Genomic DNA, 20,861 nt, shown 5'->3' on the forward strand with positions numbered 1-20,861 from the left:
CTGCCTTGCGGGTCTAAGTTAAGTGCTCTAGGAAGCCTTAATGTTTTTAGGAAAGTATTAATATGACATAATTTGCTTCTTAAAATACCATTCTTTGGTAATTTTTTATTTTAAAATACTTTCAGACTTACAGAAAAGTTACAAGATATACCAGTTGTTAACATTTACTTTATTTCTTTATTTCTCACTCTCTCTCTCTGTCATTATTTTTCTGAATATCTGAGAGTAAGTTACAAATGTATGATCCTTTACCCCTAAATACGTCAGTGCCTATTTCCCAAGAATAAAGGATATTCTCCTACATAACCATAGTACAATGATTGAAATTAGGCAATTAATATTGATATATATTATTATCTAATCTACAAACATTACCCATATTTCTCAAATTATCTCAATAATATCTTTTATAGAAAAAAAAAATCAGCCATGGTCCAATCCATGAAGTCATGTTGACTATAGTCAACAGTTAGAGCAGTTACTTAGGCTATCTTTGTCTTTCACAATCTTAGTATTTGTGAAAAGTACTGTATTAGTCTGTTTGGGCTACTGTAATACAATACCACAGACTGGGTGGCCTACACAACAGAAATGTACTCCTCGCAGTTCTGGAGACTGGAAGTCCAAGATCAAGGTGCCAGCAGGGCTGGCGTCTGGTAAGAGCTCTCCCCTTGGGTTGCAGACCACCACCTTCTAGCTGTGTCCTCACATGACCTCTTCTTTGTGCGTGTGGAGGAAGGGGGAGAGAAAGGTATCTCTTCTTATAAGTACACTAATCCTATTGATCAGGGCCCCACCTTTATAACATCATTTGACCCTAATTACAGCCTTAGAGGCCCTATCTCCAAATACTACAGTGAGAGTTAGGGCTTCAACATATGAATTTGGCAGGGGCCACAAATATACACTCCAATTATTTTGTAGAATACCTCCCAATTTGAATTTGTCATGTGTTTCCTTATGATTAGATTCAGATTATGCATTTGGGGCAGAAATCCCACAGACCTGACATAGGGCCCTTCTCAGTGCATCATATTAGGAGGTGTACGATGTCATTTGTCTCATTACTATGAGGCTAAATTTGATCGCTTGGTTAAGGAGCTATCTGGCATGTTTTTTCACTGTAGAATTATTATTCTTCCCTTTGTAATTAATATTTTGTGGGGAGATTCATTGATACTGTGAACACATCCTATTCCTCATTAAAACTTCACCCCCTAGTTTATAGCATCCATTGATGATTCTCACCTGAATTAACTATTACTATGATGTTTGTCAAATGGTGATTCTCTGACTTCAGCATTCTTTCAACATTTGTTTGTTGGCATTCTTTTTATGAGGAAGAGCTTTTCCTTCTTCACACTTTATTGTTCATTTATTTATATCACTGTGGGTTCAAGAAATCCTGTTTTACAAATATGTTACAATCCATTATTGTCGTCAAAACTTAAATTATTTTGTATTTGCCAGAGGGAGCCCCTTCAAGCTGGCTTCTGAGTCCTTGATATGTTCCCATGATTCTTTCCTTAACTTCCGACACAATCAGATTTTTCAGGTTCATCTTGTATTTCCCTGCTCCAGCTGTGGATTCAGGGAATGCTGGTTCCCCTTAGAAGAGAATAGCATTGATATTTAGACACCAAGATCTGGGTATTAAATACCCATTTTAAAATATGTATGGCCAGACTTACTGATCCTCAGAGTTGCATATTTTAATATTAAGAAGTTTAAGAAATTCAGGTAACTCAAGAATGATGTTGTGGGAAGAGATCTGGACTTTGCATCAAGGAGCTTGACTGTGAGTTCCGACTCTACCACTCGGTGATAAATCATCTCACCTCTCTGGCCTTACATTTCTTCTTTAAATTGAAGTGATCAGACTAGATTATTTCCAAGGCTCATCCCAGTTCTGAAATTTTCTTCCTACTGATGCTTCTCTTCTGTCTACCTGCTACCCATGCCTGTTGGCTAAAGCCACTGGAACTGGCAGGATAAAGGTTGGAAAATCAAAAGGCAGTATCTGGACTACACATCCTAGCAAATATGAAAGCAGAGGGAGGACAGGCTGCTCTTTCTGTGCCCTGGTCCCCGATGCAGGTAGTGAGGACCAAGGCTCTGATCTGGGAGGCTGACTCTCAGACTGCATATAGCCCTTCCTTGGAAACTTGTGGTTGGGACAGATTCACCATCAGATCAGATCCTCCTCTCTTTTTGGCAAACTGTCTATCTAGACTTCTCAATGTTTTCATCATTTCTTTCTTTCTCATACACTGTATTCATTTGCTGTGTGTCTTCAAGGAAGCCATTCCCTAAACTTCCTGTCTCTAGAGGCAATAAATAGATGTTTCCCAAAAGAAGAACTACAGAAAGCCAATAAACACATGAAGATGTTCAGCCTCACTAGCTTTGCGGAAAAAAAAATACAAACTAAAACAAGGAGAAATGAGTTAACTGACAAACTGGCAAGTTAGACCCCAACTAGTGCTTGGCTCTGTGTAAGGGGCATTCCCTGCTCACATACGGTGCTGTAAGGGAGGTGTGGATGGAAGCAGCCTCTCAAGGAAGCACTCCAGCAAACTCTAGCAAAGCCTCAGGATTTTGCACATCCTTTACCCTATTGTCACATTGGAATTCATTCTAAGAAAATGCTTATGGGGCTTCCCTGGTGGCGCAGTGGTTAAGAATCCTCCAGCCAATGCAGGGGGACACAGGTTCGAGCCCAGGTCCGGGAAGATCCCACATGCCACGGAGCAACTAAGCCCATGTGCCACAACTACTGAGCCTGTGCTCTAGAGCCCGCGAGCCACAACTACTGAGCCCACATGCCACAACTACTGAAGCCCGCGCACCTAGAGCCCGTGCTCCACAACAAGAGAAGCCACCACAATGAGAAGCTTGTGCACCATAACAAAGAGTAGCCCCTGCTCGCCGCAACTACAGAAAGCCCGCATGCAGCATCAAAGACCCAATGCAGCCAAAAATAAATAATAAAATAAATACATTTATATCTATAAAAAAAGAATGCTATAAAAAAAAGAAAAAGAAAATGCTTATGGATATGAGCAAATCTATCCACACAGGATGCTCAGAGAGAAAAAATTTTAAAACAACCTAAGTGCTGAATAGCTATTGGTTGAGTAACTCACTTATAATATATCCATACAATAAAATACTATGCAGCCATAAAAAATTATTATCATAGAAGATGACATGGAGAAATGTTCACAAATTGTGAAAAGTTGCAAACCTATATGTAGCTTATAAGCCTAATTTTAAAAGGAAATAATATGTATAGATAGATTCATAGGAATGAAGGATAGAGAGAAATTTAGCTGCCTAGTTGTCTCTAAGGGGTGAGATGGCAGGTGATTTTTTATTTTTTTTGCTCACCTGTATTTTGATAATGAGCATGTATTACTTTTGTAATAAGAAAAATGTTACTATAGGCAAAAGCCACACCTCCATCTTCCTTCATCACTATGGAGTGAGCACAGTGTTCCCCAGCCTCTCTTGCTAGGTCAGAAAAGCAACTGTCCTGTGGTCAACTGTCTGGGTATGAATTTTTTGTCAAGAGGAATGTTGTTTCAAGGTGAAAGTGTTTCTAACTCACATGGGAACTTTGTGGAAGTGCAGGTCCTTTGAGCTTAGGCATTGACCGGGGGAGTAGGGGTTGGGAGTGTACTGGGTCTTTTGCTGGGTCTTTTCCACAACTCTGTCCTTGTTCTTACAGTTCTTCCTCTGCTTTGCCCCCTTCAGCTTTGTACCTCCCACCTCCTCTTTTGCTATTCCAGCTCTCTATTACTGTATCACACTCTAAGACTTAGTGGCATAAAACAAAAACAACCATTTATTTTGCTCATGAATGCACAATTTGTGCAGAGCTCAGTGAGATCTGGTCAGCTCTGCTCCATGCAGCATCAGCTGGGCTCAACACGTGTGGAGAATCTGATGGCAGGGTGGCATAGTCCTGCGGTTGACCGATTGATGCTGCCACCAACACATTTCCATGTAGGCCTCTCCGTGGGGCCGCTTAGGCTTCCTCATGGAATGGTGGTTAGGTTACTAGTCTTCTGGGGTTGCTATGGCAAAATACGTCAGACTGGCTGGCTTCAACAAAGGAAGTTTATTTTCTCACAGTTCTGGAGCCTAGAAGTCTAAGGTCAAGGTGTTGGCAGGGTTGATTTTATTCAGAGGGCTCTCTCCTTGACTCCCTCTGCGTCCTCACAACGTGTTTCTCTGTGTGTGCCCATTCCTAGTGTCCCTTTCTCTTCTTACAAGGACACCAGTCATATTAGATTAGGGCCCCATCCTGACAGCCTCATTTTACCTTATTCACCTCTTTAAAGGCCATCTCTCCAAATACAGTTATATTCTGAAGTACTTAGGACTCCAACAGATAAATTTGGAGGTGGGAGACACAATTCAGCCCATAACAAGTTCCAAGAGTGAGTAAAAAGTGGAAGCTGCCAGTTCTTTAAGAACTGGGTCTAGGACTTCCATGGTGGCACAGTGGTTGAGACTCCACGCTCCCAATGCAGGGGGCCCGGGTTTGATCCCTAGTCAGGGAACTAGATCCCACATGCATGCAGCAGCTGGGAGTTCGCATGCCACAACTGAGGAGCCCAAGTGCTGCAAGTAAGGAGCTGGCAAGCCGCAACTAAGGAGCCTGCCTGCCGCAACAAAGACCCGGTGCAACCAAATAAATAAGTAAAATATTTTTAAAAAAAAGAACTGGGTCTAAAAAGTGGCACTGCATCATTTCCTCCATGTTCTTTTAGCCAAACGGTCATAAAACCCAGATTCAAGGAAAAGGGGACATAGACCACCATCTCTGTATGGAAGGAGTATCAAAGAATTTTGGAGCTGTATTTTAAAACTACCAGTCTTGCTTTGAGTGTATTGCTGTTCTAAGCTGACCTGGAGCTAGAATCCATGGTTCGCTATTCTCTTTGTCCTGGCTCCAGATGAAAATGTGCTTTAATCCCTTAATGAAATCTGTTTGTAAAGTCCTGCTGACCTCATTTGCTGTGCTAATATCCCAGCTGCTAAAGAAGGTGTTTGAATTGAGAACTAACGGGCGTTATTTGAAAAGTATCACCATTCGCCCACTTGTTGTACCTGAATACGTAGTAGCTGTTCATCAATGGGCAGCGTCTTTACTCCATAACGTTTTTCACTATTGACTATAACTTTAAATGTACTATAAATTTTACTGGTTTTTTTATGTGTATTGTCTATTTCACCCGACCTGATGAATATCCTGCCATCCAAGACAGATCTTTGTTTTGTTCTCTAATGTATCACAAGTCCTTAAAACCATGCCCGGCCCATAATCAACACTCAGTAAGTGTATATTGAATGGATAAAAATACAAGTTGATTTTGTGCTTTGCTGTCTAACTGGTGAGCCCATTTCCCCTTCCTCCAGTATAAACAGGCTCTCCAGGAGCTTGTGCGCTGTGTGGCGCTGACGAGGATCTGCTATGGTGACTCACACTGGAAACTGGCCGAGGCGCATGTTAACCTGGCTCAGGGCTACCTCCAGCTGAAAGGTGAGTCTGCCTCAGGCTGAGGAGGATTGGCTGGTTGGTTTCTGCTCTTTTCCTCAAATTTGACTTAACTTTAGAAGGACATTCTCCTCTCTACACATTGAGAACTATTTCCTCTCACAAAGAGTCAATAAGATTTTTTAATACAATATGTAAAAAAGAGAAGGAAGATTTTAGCCCTCTGAGTTTTGTTTTTTATGATCTTAAAAGTAGTTCTTGGGAGATAATTAACTTGTTAGCTTTGAAGGCATTGTAGAAATGGCCCAGGGCGTAGAGTTGAGGCCTAAAATAGGATCCATTCACATATGTATTGATGGAAAGTCTCTTGCCTATAAGTGACACCCCCCCCCAAAAAAAAGAGGCTAAATCAAGCTGACAATAAACAAAAGGTAATTCATTGGCCCATACACTTAAAAATCCAGGGGTAAAACTTACTGTAGACTTAGCCAGATCCACGTTTTCAAACAGTGTGATCAGATTTCCGTTCCTCTGTTTTCGCACCACTTGACTCTGTTCTTCTCTGTATTGGCTCCATTCTTAGCCAAACTTTGCCCACGTGGTGGCAGCAAGGTTGCCAGCAGCTTTAGGTTTCCCTCCTCAGCATTCCCAGGAAAAAAAGAGTGTCTCTCCTCCAAAATCTCAGGGTTTGGGGATTCTTATTGGGCTGATGTGGGTTGTATGCCAAAGACAAGAAAAAGTCTGATTGGCTAGACCTGCCTTTTGGCTCCACTGGATCCTTGGGGAGAGGCTGGCATTGGCTAAATCACAAGGACTGAGTGTGCAGGGGCTGGGCATCCTCAAAAGAAAACAGGGGAAGGGAGAGTGGATGCAGAGAAGGCAAAAACATGGACTGGCAACCTAGGACAAGAGTACATCGCTGTACTCCGTTTCTTCAATTGAAAAGTGATGATAATGAGATGATATGATGGCACTGACTTCCCAGGATTGGCCCAGTGAATAAATAAACAAACAGAAGTGAAAAACACCACAATGCTAAGCACACAATTGCCACCCAATAAATTTAGCCAAATCTGATTATAGATTGCTCCTACCTGTTAGATCAAAGACTATTAGAGGGGCTTCCCTGGTGGCACAGTGGTTGAGAGTCTGCCTGCCAATGCAGGGGACACGGGTTCGTGCCCTGGTCTGGGAGGATCCCACATGCCGCAGAGCAACTAGGCCCATTTGCCACAACTACTGAGCCTGCGCAACTAGAGCCTGTGCTCTGCAACAAGAGAGGCCGCGACAGTGAGAGGCCCGTGCACCGTGATGAAGAGTGGCCCCCGCTCGCCGCAACTAGAGAAAGCCCATGCACAGAAACGAAGACCCAGCACAGCCAAAAAATAAATATAAATAAATAAATAAATAAAAATTAAAAAAAAAAAAGACTATTAGAGCCAGAGGGGATGTTGGAGATCATCTAGTTCAAACCATACCCTTATACCCACTATTTTCTAGATTCAGAGGAAACAACTATTTTGAATTGAAACAGCTTGCCTCAGGTCACACTGTTAATAGATAGCTGATCTGAGACTCAGACCTAGGATTTTGGTTGCCAGTACCAGTGTCCTAGCATCAGGGATTTTTTTTTAACGATGTTTTTCTTCTACAGTCTGCTACCTTTCTGCATTATAGTCTTTCTTTCTCAATTTAAAGTAAAAGCAGTATCTACTATTTATTAAGGTCTTATTGAGTGCCAGGCACCATGCTATTTTCCATGTATAATTTCCTTCAATCTTCACTACAGTGCTATGAGGTGGGTAATGTTATTATCCCTGTCTACAGTCGAGGAAGCTGGGGCCAACATTTCAGGTAAGTGGTGGAGCAGGGAATTCACTCTGAGCAGTCTGATTTCAGAGGTAGTGTTCTTGAACCTCAACCCATGCTGCCTCTTGTAGATTGAGTTCAAGTTTCTTGAGGAAATGGACCAGAATTCATCATGTCTTTTATAATGTTGCATACATTATTGGCACTAATAAATTTCTGGTAGGTTGATTGTGTACTTTTAAAAAAAACAAGACAAAATTCTGTAAGTGTTCCTATAGGAATAGCATACCCTGGATTTTCTCCCTCAGAAAATATATTCTGTTTTATAGACATAGGAACAGAATGAATTTCATAATTTGACAGCTCTTTTTAGAGATTTGAGATACAATTCCATGTAATGAAGAACGTAAGACCAGGAGTATTAGGATGTGGGTGGAAGGGTGTGTCATTGTGGGGAAGAAGATGGGGATATGGGAAAATGAAAAAACCTGAGACCTAAATAGTGATCCTCAGTGTCACCTTTACCACAAATGAATACGCCAATGGAAGAACGCTGGAACCCACCAGGAATTAGTTCTTGGTAGTAACTGTTCTTAAACTTCATTTGATTCATCTCAGTCTATTACCACATAGAAATAAGAGATTGTAGCACATCAGCCCCTTACCTCATTGGAATTGTTTGGCAGTTTTTATAGATATCATCATATTTGTATTATGTTAAAATAACTCTCTAAAGTTATGATTATGGATGGGTGAGCAGAAGATTCAGAATTTTTAGTATTTCATTAAGATTGCTGTCACAAAGCCAGGATTAAAATTCATGAATATTTTATTTCCTTCCCAGAATGCTGTAGTCTTTGTATTCCGTTTGTTTTTTTATAATTATTCATAACATTTTACGTCTGATATTGGTGAAGTTTCAAAGCTGTTCAATTCCTGCTCATTCTGATTATTTCTAAAAAGACCATTGTGGGAAAAATTTTTTATCTTGAGTCCTAGGTGTGAAACACTTCTTTGTTTCTTATAGTCATGATCGTATTTCATGCTGTCCCGATATATCTCCATGTGCCACTTGATGATATATGAAGGAAACCTCATCAGATTCCCTGGCCAGAGATAACTATATTCCTGTCCAGCTGAAATGAAAGAGAAACTGAGACTTCTTTTTCTTTGTCCACAGGACTGTCACTGCAAGCAAAACAACATGCAGAAAAAGCCAAAGAAATCCTCACCAACTCCATTGTGCATCCCTACAATGACAATACAGATGTTTTCAAGTGTTCGGTTGAGTTATTCCATACCATGGGGAGAGCCTTACTCTCCCTTCAAAAGTATCCTTTTGCCTCTAATCTTTACAAATAGAAATACCGTTCATAATGCTTATAGTTAATTTTTAAGGCCAAATCAAAAGATGACAGGTGACTCAGGAAGGGTGATGGGAAGTATGAGAGCCAAGGATATCCAGGAACTAGGGCCCCAGAATGTAGCACCAAGTGTAAAGTTTCCTGAACACAACTCAGGTTTAAGGAAGCTTCAGAGAATTTGACAAAAGCAGAGAGACTTTCAAAGGAGCTGCTGCAATGTGGAAGGATTATAAAGGAAGAATGGATAGAAATTCAAACGCAGATCAAATTGTCATTTGCACAGTAAGTTTTCAGTTTAGGACTTTTTGTATACGTGATTCCTGGAGGTTCTTTGCCAGAAGACTCTGTCTTCAGGCAGGAGGAGCTTCTGCATGGTGCTGTGTCGGTGGCTTCTCCATGGCCATTGTCCAGAATTAAAAGAGGAGGACGACAGTCACATCAGAGCAGCCACAACCAAGGCATGTACGTCAGTGGCACTCTTCACTAAATGTGTAGTGCTCTCATACCCACCCCGGGTCCTAGAGTCCTGATGTCATTCTCTTGACTTTTATTTCTTGCCTGCTCTCCTTGCCCCTATCCTCCCGCCCTTGTTTCCTTCCCTCCCCTCCCCACACCCCCATCTTCCTTTTTTCCCCTACTGTTCTAGTCTAAAATATTTCAATACATTGATTTTACGATTAGGGACTCAAAGGAGAAAGATCTTAGAGATATCTGAATCCACGAGAATGAGAAGATTGTTCCTTGTTCTCCCTACCCCCAACCCACACTCACCAAATAAATCCAGGTGGAAGAGATATAGTGGCTGGAGCCTGAGGGAGAAGGGGCCTTGGGTAGTCAGCACATTTATCCCTCTCCAAAGGCCAACTCCAAGCCAATTCCCCAGAGCAGTGGGGTGACAGAGAATGTACCCACTCTTTGGAAGGATGTGTTTGTGGGAGGAAGAGGGCAGAGAAAGGTCTATTCTAGAAGAGGCAGAGAATCCCCAGCAGACCTACGCGGCAGCCTTTAACCAAGCCTGGAAGAATTCAGTGTAAATTAATAATCAGACTATACATATAGGTTGATTCCCAAGAGAACTCAGGGACCCAATGGACTCATTTTAAGAAGGAAAGGGCCCTGAAGGAGCACACCTAATGCTTCCATATGAATGGGAGCTGGGAAGGACTAACTTTGACTCATGCTTTTAAAGATATTTTTGTGATCATAAGTCCACTCTTGTTAATTTGTTTATTTGGGAGTGTTTTTGGATATGAAGTGCAGAGAATTCATCAGTCCATGCAAACCTTTGGTACACTTTTTTTTTTAACATTTTAAAAAAGTAATTAATCTATTTATTTTTGGCTGAGTTGGGTCTTCGTTGTTGCGCGTGGGCTTTCTCTAGTTGCAGGAAGGGTGGGGGACTACTCTTCATTGTGGTGCGCGGGCTTCTCATTGAGGTGGCTTCTCTTGTCGCAGAGCACGGGCTCTAGGCACGTGGGCTTCAGTAGTTGTGGCACGAGCGCTCAGTAGTTGTGGCACGAGGGCTCAGTAGTTGTGGCTTGCAGGCTCTAGAGCGCAGGCTCAGTAGTTGTGGTGCACGGGCTTACTTGCTCCGCGGTATGTGGGATCTCCCCGGACCAGGGCTCAAACCCATGTCCCCTGCACTGGCAGGCGGATTCTTAACCACTGCGCCACCAGGAAAGTCCCTGATATGCTTTTTTAAATTGATTTTTTCCTTCCATCTCTGATCCTTACTCTCATTCTGTCACATACAGATCATAGATAACCTTTTTAAACAATGATTTATGTCTTTAAATATGTTTCTCTGAATAATAAATAGCATTGTTTTCTGTATTTATATGTTTTAGGTTTATATAAATTTGCAGTATGTGTCTCACTCTGTTTCTCACTTTTGTCCACTCAGCACTGTTTTTAGTTGTTGCTGCTGGCTGCTTTGTTGTGCTCCATAGAATGCATCTGCCATCCTGTGCTTGTCTGTCCTCCTAGCAGTGGGCATTCAGCTCATCCCCAGTTCCCAGCTCCCACAATGGTGCTGCCATGAACATCCTTGTGCAGCTCCACTTAGGAGGCTCAGAGAGACTTTTCTGAGTTTATACTCTAAGGGTAGGATTGCATGGTCACAGGGTACACTCATACTTCAAGTTCACCACACACTGGCCAATTGCTACACCCATCTGCATTCCCACTTGTGGGGCACGTGGGTTCCTGTTTTCTCACATCCCCAACAATGTTTGTCATTGTTGGTCTTTCTAACCTTTGCCACTTTGATGCATATATGTACTATTTAATTACTTTTCAATTTACTTATGTTTCTCTTATTAGTGAGTTTGAGTACCTCTTCATATACTGCTTAGCCATTGGATTCCCCTTCTGTGAATAGCCTGTTAGCATTCTTTCTCATTTTTCTTTTGGGGTTTCCTGTGCTTTTCTTATTGATAATTGAGATTTTCTTATATATTATAAATTAGCAATATTACAAATATTTTCTTATATCTATCACTCATTTATTAATTTTGTCTATGGTGTTCTTCATGGCATGGAACTTAATTTTTCTAGAGTCAAATCCATTAATTTTAACCTTATGATTTATGCTTTGAGAGTTTCCCACCCAAATATTAAAGATATTCTCCAAAATGTCCATGTGAGTCTTGCTTTAACCTATCCCACATGTTTTAACATGTAGCACTATCACTCACATAACTTAGTTTATAAATTACTCTTTAATCCAGATATTATTCAAATGATATGTGTTCTAGTTTGCATATATATGGGATTCTTTCAAGATATTCTGATGTTACTGATTTTTAATTTTACTTCATTGTGGGCAGAAACATATTTGTATAGTATCAACTCTCTGAAATTTACTGAAGCTTCCTTTGTGACCTAGTCCATAGTCAATTTTTGTGAATGTTCCAAGTATGCTACAAAAGGAAATTGTATTCTTTACCTGTTGTGTTTAAGGTTCTAATAAATCTGTATTAGGGTAACTTTATTAATTCTGTTACTCAGATTTATATATATTTTTACCTTTTGCCAATTTGATACATTAGCTTTTAAGGTAAGTGTGCTTAAATTTCGAACTATAATTATTGATCCATTTGTAGCTTCCCATGATTCTGCCAGTCATTTTTTTATATATTCTGATATATTCTGTTGGGTGGCAGTAGAATTAAACAGCCTGTCTTCTTAATCTGTTATTTTATTTGTGAGTATATATTGTTCTTCTTTGTCCCCTATGTCTGTATCTATTTTGCCTGATATTAAAATTGATATTTTAGCTCTCTTGGTAACAATTTTCCTATAATACCTTTTTCCATCTCTTAATTTTCAATCTTCATTTTTTTTGTTTTAATTACTGATATATTTGAGTTTTTAAATTTCCTTTTGTCCTACCAGTTTTATGTTCCTTGCTTTCTTCTTTCTTGCCTTCCTTTAGTTTAGTCAAATATTTTTGTCATCCCTTTCCCTATCTATTAACTGGTAAGTTATACATTATTTTATTTTTCTTCTAGTGATTACCATAGAATATGTCGCTTGTATCCCTGACCTATTACACTCTAATGCAATTAGCCAATTAACCACTTTCTGGACAATGTAAGGGACTTTGAGTATGTTAATTCTCTCTTCCCTTCTGCTTGATGCTATATTGTTTTATACTTAAATCACCATATGTTTCATACCACAGACAAGAAGAAAGAGGAAGAAGATATTTGTAATACATATAATTGACAAAGGGCTCATGTCTAGAATCTGTAAAGAACTCCTATATATCAATGAAACAAAGACAAACAACTGAATAGAAAAGTGAACAAGAGACTTTTTTTTTTTTTTTTTGGCCGGGCCCTGTGGCTTGCGGGATCTTAGTTCCCCAGCTAGGGATTGAATCATGGCAGTGAAAGTGTCAAGTTCTAACCACTGGACTGCCAGGGAACTCCCTGGCAAGAGACTTTTCACAAGAAAGGATACCCACATAACTAAAAAGATATTAAATGACATTCTTCTCATCAGTCACCAGGGAAATGAAAATTAAAGTTATAGGATACTACTACATTTCCACTAATATTGCTAAAATTTTTAAAAGCCTAATAACATCAAGTTGGCAAGTATATAGTGCTCTCATATGTGGTTGTTTAGAATATATTTGGTATAACTACTTTAGAAAACTGGCGTTATTACTAAGTTTAAATGTTTGAATACCCTATGACCCAGCAGTATCACTCCCAAATATACACCCAAAAGAAATGCATACATATGTTCACCAAAAGACACAGCCAAGAACGTCCAAAGCTACATGTTATTTGTAATAGCCAAGGACTGGAAACAATCCAAATGTTCATCAGCAGTAGAGTAGATAAATTGTGATCTGTTCATACAAAGAAAATGATGAAACAACTCCTATGCTTAACATGACGGATGACTCCCACAAACATAATGTTTGTGAAAGAAGCCAGACTAAAAAGAATTCATACTGTATGATTCCGTTTATGTAACAGAGGAGGAAGGGAATAGTGACTGGGAGGGCCTACCAGTCCAGAATTTCTTCCTGCCCAGAAGTAGGTATTCTTCTTATATTGTAAAACAGAAAATATAAAGATATGAGGTCCAAGATATGATATTTGTTGCATATGTTGTGACCTGATGTTATAAGTACTTAATGTTGAGCACTTGCTGCAAAATTGAGTAAATTATCCTCTGCCAAAATCCACCCCTCCTGAGTGCTTTCCAAATTATCAGTACCAAACCTTGTCAGCAGATGGCGGGCATTGTACGCATATGTGCTGAATACCCAACAAGAATTTAAGTTAATGTTCCAAGCTGTCCTACAGTTTTGTGTTTAAGGGAGCTGTTTTAAACTTCACTGCTTCTTTTCGTCCTGATTCTTCACGGTAAGATATTCATTGGAACATGCATGTTTAAACTGCATGGTTTTCATGCAATCACTTTGTTTCCTCAGTGAAGTGTGAATATTTTGTCCAAACTGATCTGCTTTAGAAAGTAACAAGGCTTTGGTTTTTTACATTTCTACAAATATGCTCACAACCACAAGGGCTTTTTCTTTTGCCCGGTCTTGGAAGTGGAAGACCAGGATAATTACTTAGGCAGCTCTCACGGGATTTGTGTTTCTCTTAAAAGGGTATCTTTCAGTGCATCCTCTTCCTCCTCCTGCCTCGCCTTTTATGGTGCCCATCAGGCTAGGACAGTTCTCTTCTTCTTGGGCTGACAGATAAGGGCTGCAGGGTGACTCACGCTCCGTACCTTCCATCCCTAACTGTGACCTGAAGCTTCATTGCTTCTACCTGCCTTTCTCTGTTCCAGCACTACTTCATTCAGTAATTATTTATTAACTTTGGAGAGTGAATCCAAATCTTGTGTTCCCATGTGTGCAGTTGTTTTTTCAAATGGGGCCAAGGTAGTAACTAGTGAAAGCAAGCAAATTTTTTCCAGTGTTAAGGATTATTTTCTATCCTGGTTACTGGTAGATAGATTCCCCAGAGACAGATAGTGTCTTTATAAAGGCAGGAGTACACCATTGTGCATACACACACACACACAACACACACCCCTTTTAAAATAATCTTTCTATGTGGCATGATGGTTATGGCCTATTGAGACTGCTGCTCTGGAACATGTGACCTGTCCTCAGCTTTCTCTGTGACTGCTTGATTTGTCATCTTTGGAGTCCTCCACAGCTTACCCAGAGAGCACTTTGCCTGGCCTTGCTTGCTATGCTGAACTAGCTCTCAAGTGTGCCTGTGATAAGTAAACGCTCCTCAGAGCATCAACAGGACACCTTCCAGGTATCTCTAAGGTATGTGACATGATATATTTGACAATATGGCCTTAGAATCAGGTCGCTCTTTGTTCGTGTCAGCATCCATTCAACCTTCCCAACTGAAGGACCCTGGGCAAGTCCTTCCTTCTCGTCTCCTGTTGAGGTGGGAATGATCAGCCCCCAGAGGGTTGCTGTGGTGATGAAATGAACCCTACATTAAAGCATCTGGGTATGTGGTAGGCCTAAAAAAGTAGCTATTATTATTGCTACTGTCTAATTGAGCATTTTCCTTTCTGCCATTTCATCCTAGAAATGATTTGATTTTAAAGCATGTAGTACCGACATCACAGAATAAGATACTGTACTTCAAGACTGCCCCTGTCTTGCTATTCTTTCCTGTACTTTTTTTTCCTATGACTTGAGAAAGCTGTTTCGTTTCATTTTGTTTTTTTGTCTTTGCTCTTACGAACCACCTAAGCTAAAAATCAGATATGTATATATCTGTATGTAGATATGTGTATATACATATACGCATGTATATGTTTTAAGCTCGAGTTTGTTTCTTTGTCTTGCTTTCTCTAGATTCATTATAGTCACAAGATTTGGAAAATGATTCTAACACAAGTTTTCCAGAGAGGAAAGAACATGGGAGAGGTTTCTCTCTTAGCCAGTACTTCCTGGGAGGGGGTAGAAGATAATGGAGAAAATAGTGGCAAGGGGGGCAGTGTCTATATCTACCTGCCATCACCTCATTAGGATGGTGGAATTCTACTTAGTTCCACATGTTTCCCAGAATACATTCCCAAGGCTTTTAGTGTGAATTTTTGATACTTTGGTAAATAGCCTTTGCTTTTACCATTGTCCTCCCTTAATTGGTCCAGTCAATAACCTCCAAATCTAGCTTTTGCTTGCTCTACTCAGCTTTTATTTTTTTAGTTCATGCCATCACCTAGAGATGTGTTTCTTTTTTTTGGCTGTGTTGGGTTTTTGTTGCTGCTTTTGGGCTTTCTCTAGTTGCAGCGAGCAGGGGCTACTCTTTGTTGTGGTGCGTGGGCCTCTCACTGTGGTGGCTTCTCTTGTTGTGGAGCATGGGCTCTAAGCACGTGGGCTTCAGTAGTTGTGGCACATGGGCTTAGTTGCTCCACCGCGGCATGTGGGATCTTCCTGGACCAGGGCTCAAACCCATGTCCCCTGCATTGGCAAGTGGATTCTTAACCACTGCCCCACCAGGGAAGTCCCAGTGTTTCTTTAAAGAATCACTTTCTCTGCACTTATCTTTTGGGCATAAAGGCTCTGACAAATGCTCATGTGCTCAAAACCCTCCTTCTCCCTTTCCTACTTCCAGGAAACACCCCACTGCTCTCCAGAGGAGATATGTCTCCTGTCAGTTCCTCCCATTCAATGCTATGTGCTTAGAATGTTTTATGCTTATTTAACAAAGAAGGAAATAATTTGATTTTTCCTGGCACTCTTCATCATCCTGTATTCCTGCGATTGAAGAGACTCTCTTACTTTATACAAAATCTGTTTTTTTTTAATCATTTTTTTAAACGTGGGGAAGCAGAAAAACACATGGCACAGATTACTTTCATATACTTTATCTACTTTCTATTATTTGAATCCTCTAAAGCTTTACTATTTTTATTTTTGTTGAAGTATAGCTGATTTACGATATTATATTAGTTTCAGGTGGACTGAAACTAATTTCATAGTGATTCAATATTTTTATAGATTGTACTTCATTTTAAGTTATCACAAAATAATGGCTAAATTTCCCTGTGCTGTACAATATATCCTTGTTGCTTATCTACTTTACACTTAGTAGTTTGTACCTCTTAATCCCCTACTCCTATCTTGTCCCTCCCCCCATCCCTCTCCACACTGGTAACCACTAGTTTGTTCTTTATATCTGTGAGTCTGTTTCTGTTTTGTTATATTCATTCGATTCTTTTACTTTTTAGATTCCACTTATAAGTGATAGCATAGAGAGTATTTGTCTTTTGTCTTGCTCTGTCTGACTTATTTCACTAAGCATAATAATCTCTAGGTCCATTCATGTTATTGCAAATGGCAGAATTTCATTCTTTTTATGGCTGAGTACTATTCCATTGTGTGTGTGCGCACACGTATATATTGGGTTGGCCAAAAAGTTCATTCATGTTTTTTTGTAAGATGTTATAGAAAAATCCAAACAAACTTTTGGCCAACCCAATATATATGTATCACATCTTCTTTATCCATTCATCTGTTGATGGGCACTTAGGTTGCTTCTATATCTTGGCTATTGTAAATAATGCTGCTATGAACATTGGGGTGCATGTATCTTTTCAAATTAGTGTTTTCATTTTCTTCAAATAGCTTTACTATTTTAGAGCACTGCATTTTGGTCTTCCCCTTTTCTAATACTCTATCTGTATAATATACATTTCCCTTAAACAACTGCACTTAATAATAATGATTTTAAACAACCACACTAGCTAGCAATTCTTGATCACCTTCTGGTCTGGCTCTTGCTAAGTGCTTTGCAGACCTCATCTCACCATTTAATCTGCAGTCCTCCCTGTGATGTATGTACCCTTCATATTCCCATTTTCAAATGAAGAAAACCGAAGCTGAGAGAAGTGAGGTCATTTCCCAGGGTCATAAAGCTGGGAAGTAGCAGAGCAGAGCCAGGTCTGCATCCAACCCTGGTGTCCACACTCCTCACCACAGCACAGATCCCATTCACTAGCACAGAATGGAAACCTGACAATGCCCTCTACAGAGCACAGCTTTTACCTATATGTGCCAGATGGTAAAGAGAGACCCAGATGTAAACCTTTTCTCCTTTTGACTCTAGAAAATCCTAATTTTCCTCTTCCAAGATTGATTTTTCATCAGATTTCCATAATCAGCAATGGTCCCACAAGGCTTCTGCTGTTCACTGGTGCTCAATATTCTTGCCAAATTCCTGAGCTTTTAAAAGGAAACCCTCTATTGCCTTAGTAATACCAGAGGAGATTGCACTTGTTTGTTGCAGGTTAAAACAAGTCTCCATCCCTGTGGGATCTTCTGAAACTCATCTGAGATGAGATAGTGTCTTGTCATGTGCTCTGTAGAATTACTGCAGATGTATTTTCATTCAATGAAATACGCTGTGGTTTAAGTTGTGGACCTGCCAAATCAACATACTGCCACATTTTGTTGTTCAGAATTCTCTATCTTTTCATCTGTCCAGTGTGTTTCCTAAAGCCACCCAAACACATTATGGGCCCACTAGATAATAAATCCTCAAAGCATCCCTGGCAGGTAGATAGGAAAGGAAAGGAGAGAATGTTGCCCTCCCACACATTACTTATGAGCAAATAGAGACAGACAAGATTGCCTGAAATTGACTGATGGCTTTAAATGAGTTGGAAATGGAGGTAAGACTATAATTTAGTTATTTCCTGATGTAGTACTCCCCCAGTTCCTTTTTTATTAAACATATTGTGAAGCTAAAGTAATTTTATTTTCTATTTTGTCTTTTCTTTTATGTGAGCAGTGTACCCTCAATGAGCTCCAGAATGCTCATTGTAGATTACATTAGCTTGATAGCCTTCATTTCTGGCTGGTTAGTGCCAGGACCCTGGAATAGCATGCAACGACAACTTCAAAGGGTGAGAGTAGAAAGTGCCACATTCTCTGCACACGCTAAACAACTGAGTGTTGTATTTGTTCATCTTTTTAACCAAATATCTCAGGCATATAAAGCTAAAGATATTGTTACGCGAATACTCAAGTACACACTTCCAAGCTTCAAAATAGAATATTTCAGATAAGTGGAAGGCTGTTTATGCGTTCTTCTCAATCTCTTTTCTTCTCCCCATGTTACAGGCAATTGTGATGTTGAATTTAGTGTTTTTCATTCCTCTGAATCTATACATGTATAGCCATAAAAAATATACAGTATTATTTTTCATTTTTTTACTTCATATGTATGTTTCCTTCTGTACCTTGCTTTTATCCCCCCATTACTTTTCTATTTTTGAGATGTATCCACGTCAGTTGATACACATAGTGCTAGTCTCTTCATTTTAAACCTCCATATTATGTTTAATCCATGTAACTTTCCTCTAATTTAATTATACATTCTGAGGGTGAACACATAAATTGCTTCCAGTTTTTCACTATTATAAACACTATTTCCATGATCGTTTTTGTACATGTCTTTATGGGCATATGTGCAAGATTATCTCTGAGGTATATGCCCAGGAGTGGAATTGCTTAATTGACAAGTATCCACATCATCAACTTTACTGGGTTTGCTTTCCACCAGTTTATACTCTCACCAGCAGTAATTCCCATTACTCCATGTCCTCGTCAATACTTGATATTGTCAGACTTTTTATGTTTGCCAATCATATAGTTTCTTTAATTGCATTTCCCTGATAATGAGGTTTGACATCTTTTCATACATCTGCTGGACATTTGGAATTTCTGTTCTGTGAAATGTCTGTTCCTTTCTTTTACTCATTTTTTTAACTGGGCTATTTGCATTTTTCTTATTAACTTGTAGACATTCTTCATATTTCTGATGACAAGTTATTTGCTGGTTACATATATTGTATGTACTCCCAATGTGTAATTTGCCTTCTCACTTTCTTTATGATGAATTTTGATGCACAGGAGTTTTTATTTTTAATGTGACCAAATTTACCTACTTCTTTCATTCTGATTTGTACTTTTTTATCTTATTTAAGAAGTCCTTCCCTACCCCAAAGTCATGGAGTTAATTTTCCTTATATTTTCCCTCAAACGTATCAAAGTTTTGCTTTTTAAATTTAGGCCTCTAAAAGTCACTTGGAACTTTTGTGTACATAGTGTGAGGGATCTAATTTTTTCCCTTTGGATAACTTAAGTGAGGAGGTAAATAGTTTTACCTACAGGTGAAAGAAGGACTCACAGTCTGAAGAATTCTATAGGGTTTGAAATGTGAGACCAATGATAGGTTGACAAAAATCTTTTAAACTTAGAGAGTTCAGAAATGGCAACAGGTCACCTTCATGTGTGACTGCATCCCTTCAGGGCTGGGCATCCTGCTAACAGCTTGTTGGATGTCATTGGATTCATGAGGCCTGTGCCCTCATGTAGACATGCTTGTAGCAAGGGCAAAACTATGGTCAATGAAAGCCATGTGTTTGTTCCTGCTGAAATTGCCTCCTTCCAGGTCTCCTTCTCAGCAGATACTCAAATTAAATTTCCAGGCAGTGAAGTAATGGAAAGTTACCACTTGGACTTGACTACAATGTGATTTATAAAAGAAAAATTGGTACTTCCATATCTAACTAGCTGCCCTGGGTGAGTACACCCAGTGTTCATCTATTAGGGTGCTGATGAAAGGAAAATCTCTGAGCCTGGAGTCTGCCAGTAAGAGTGATTTAAACAACAGAAAGTTATTCTGAGATGAACATGTGGGTGGCGACGGTTCCTTCTGGGGACTGTGAGGTGTTCCATGCCTCTCTGCTAACTTCCAGATGTGTACTGGCAACCTTTGGTGTTCCTTGTCTTACAGATGCATCACACCAATCTCTGCCTTTGTGTTCACGTGGCATTATCCCTGTGCCTCTGTGTCCAAATATCTCCCTTTTATAAGGATACCAGTCATACTGTCCAGTATGACATTTTCTTAATATAACTAATTATGTCTTCAACGATGCTATTTCCAAATAAAGTCACATTTTGAGGTACTGAGGGTGAGGACTTCATATGAATTTGGGATGGGGGGACACAATTCAAACCCTAATAGGTTTTTACAAAGTTTCTTTTATTCTGCCTTTTATAAAATTTCAATAATTTCTCCAGCCCTTAATTAGAGCAACAGTCTAATATTTTTGCAACTAAATCAATGTGAAAATACGTTCCTTTCTTGAAGATTTTTTCCCTAAAATTTATTCCAAAATCTGTGAAAATCAAGGTATGAACTATAGCCTCAAAGTCTCTAAGTCAGTGGATCTGCAGGTTGTTTCTTCTGTCTTCCCTCCTCACCTCACCCTTCCTCCTTCCATAGACAGCAGGCACCCACTGTGTGTCAGACACTGCAGGGTGCTGGCAATGTCAAGATGAATGCGGCAGCCTTGGACTCTGCTTTCTCAGAGTCATGCACTAAAGGGATTGGTGCCAAGTCCCCAGGCACTTATAATTCAATGTGAGAGATGTATCCTGAATGGGGAGGTTCACAGTTCTGTGGGAGCACAGTCAGGTGTTCACAGAGTCGCCCAACCCAGCCTGGGATGTCAGGGAACAGAGCCAGCACTAGGATGAGAGAGCCAGGTGCCCAGACCACACCATTTAAGAGGCGCTCACACTTGGATGCCAACCCTGCACCTGCCCAACGCTGAGAGTGATCACCTCCTTAAATGGTGTGTCCTAGGTGTCTCAACGGTCTCAC

General features: G+C 39.9%; 1 protein-coding gene across 2 annotated transcripts in view; it reads left to right on the forward strand.

The window, feature by feature from the left end:
* The window catches only part of TTC23 (tetratricopeptide repeat domain 23), a 111,093-nt gene that overhangs the window by 35,892 nt on the left and 54,340 nt on the right, over positions 1–20,861 (forward strand). For both annotated transcript variants that reach the window (XM_082649151.1, XM_082649150.1), the window contains 3 exons: positions 5,428–5,551; positions 8,496–8,646; positions 8,836–8,961. In XM_082649151.1, coding sequence (XP_082505277.1) covers positions 5,428–5,551; positions 8,496–8,646; positions 8,836–8,961 — 401 coding nt within the window. The remainder of the gene's footprint in view (positions 1–5,427; positions 5,552–8,495; positions 8,647–8,835; positions 8,962–20,861) is intronic.

Source organism: Grampus griseus (assembly GCF_964374135.1).
Source record: "Grampus griseus genome assembly, chromosome: 2".
NCBI lineage: Eukaryota > Metazoa > Chordata > Mammalia > Artiodactyla > Delphinidae > Grampus > Grampus griseus.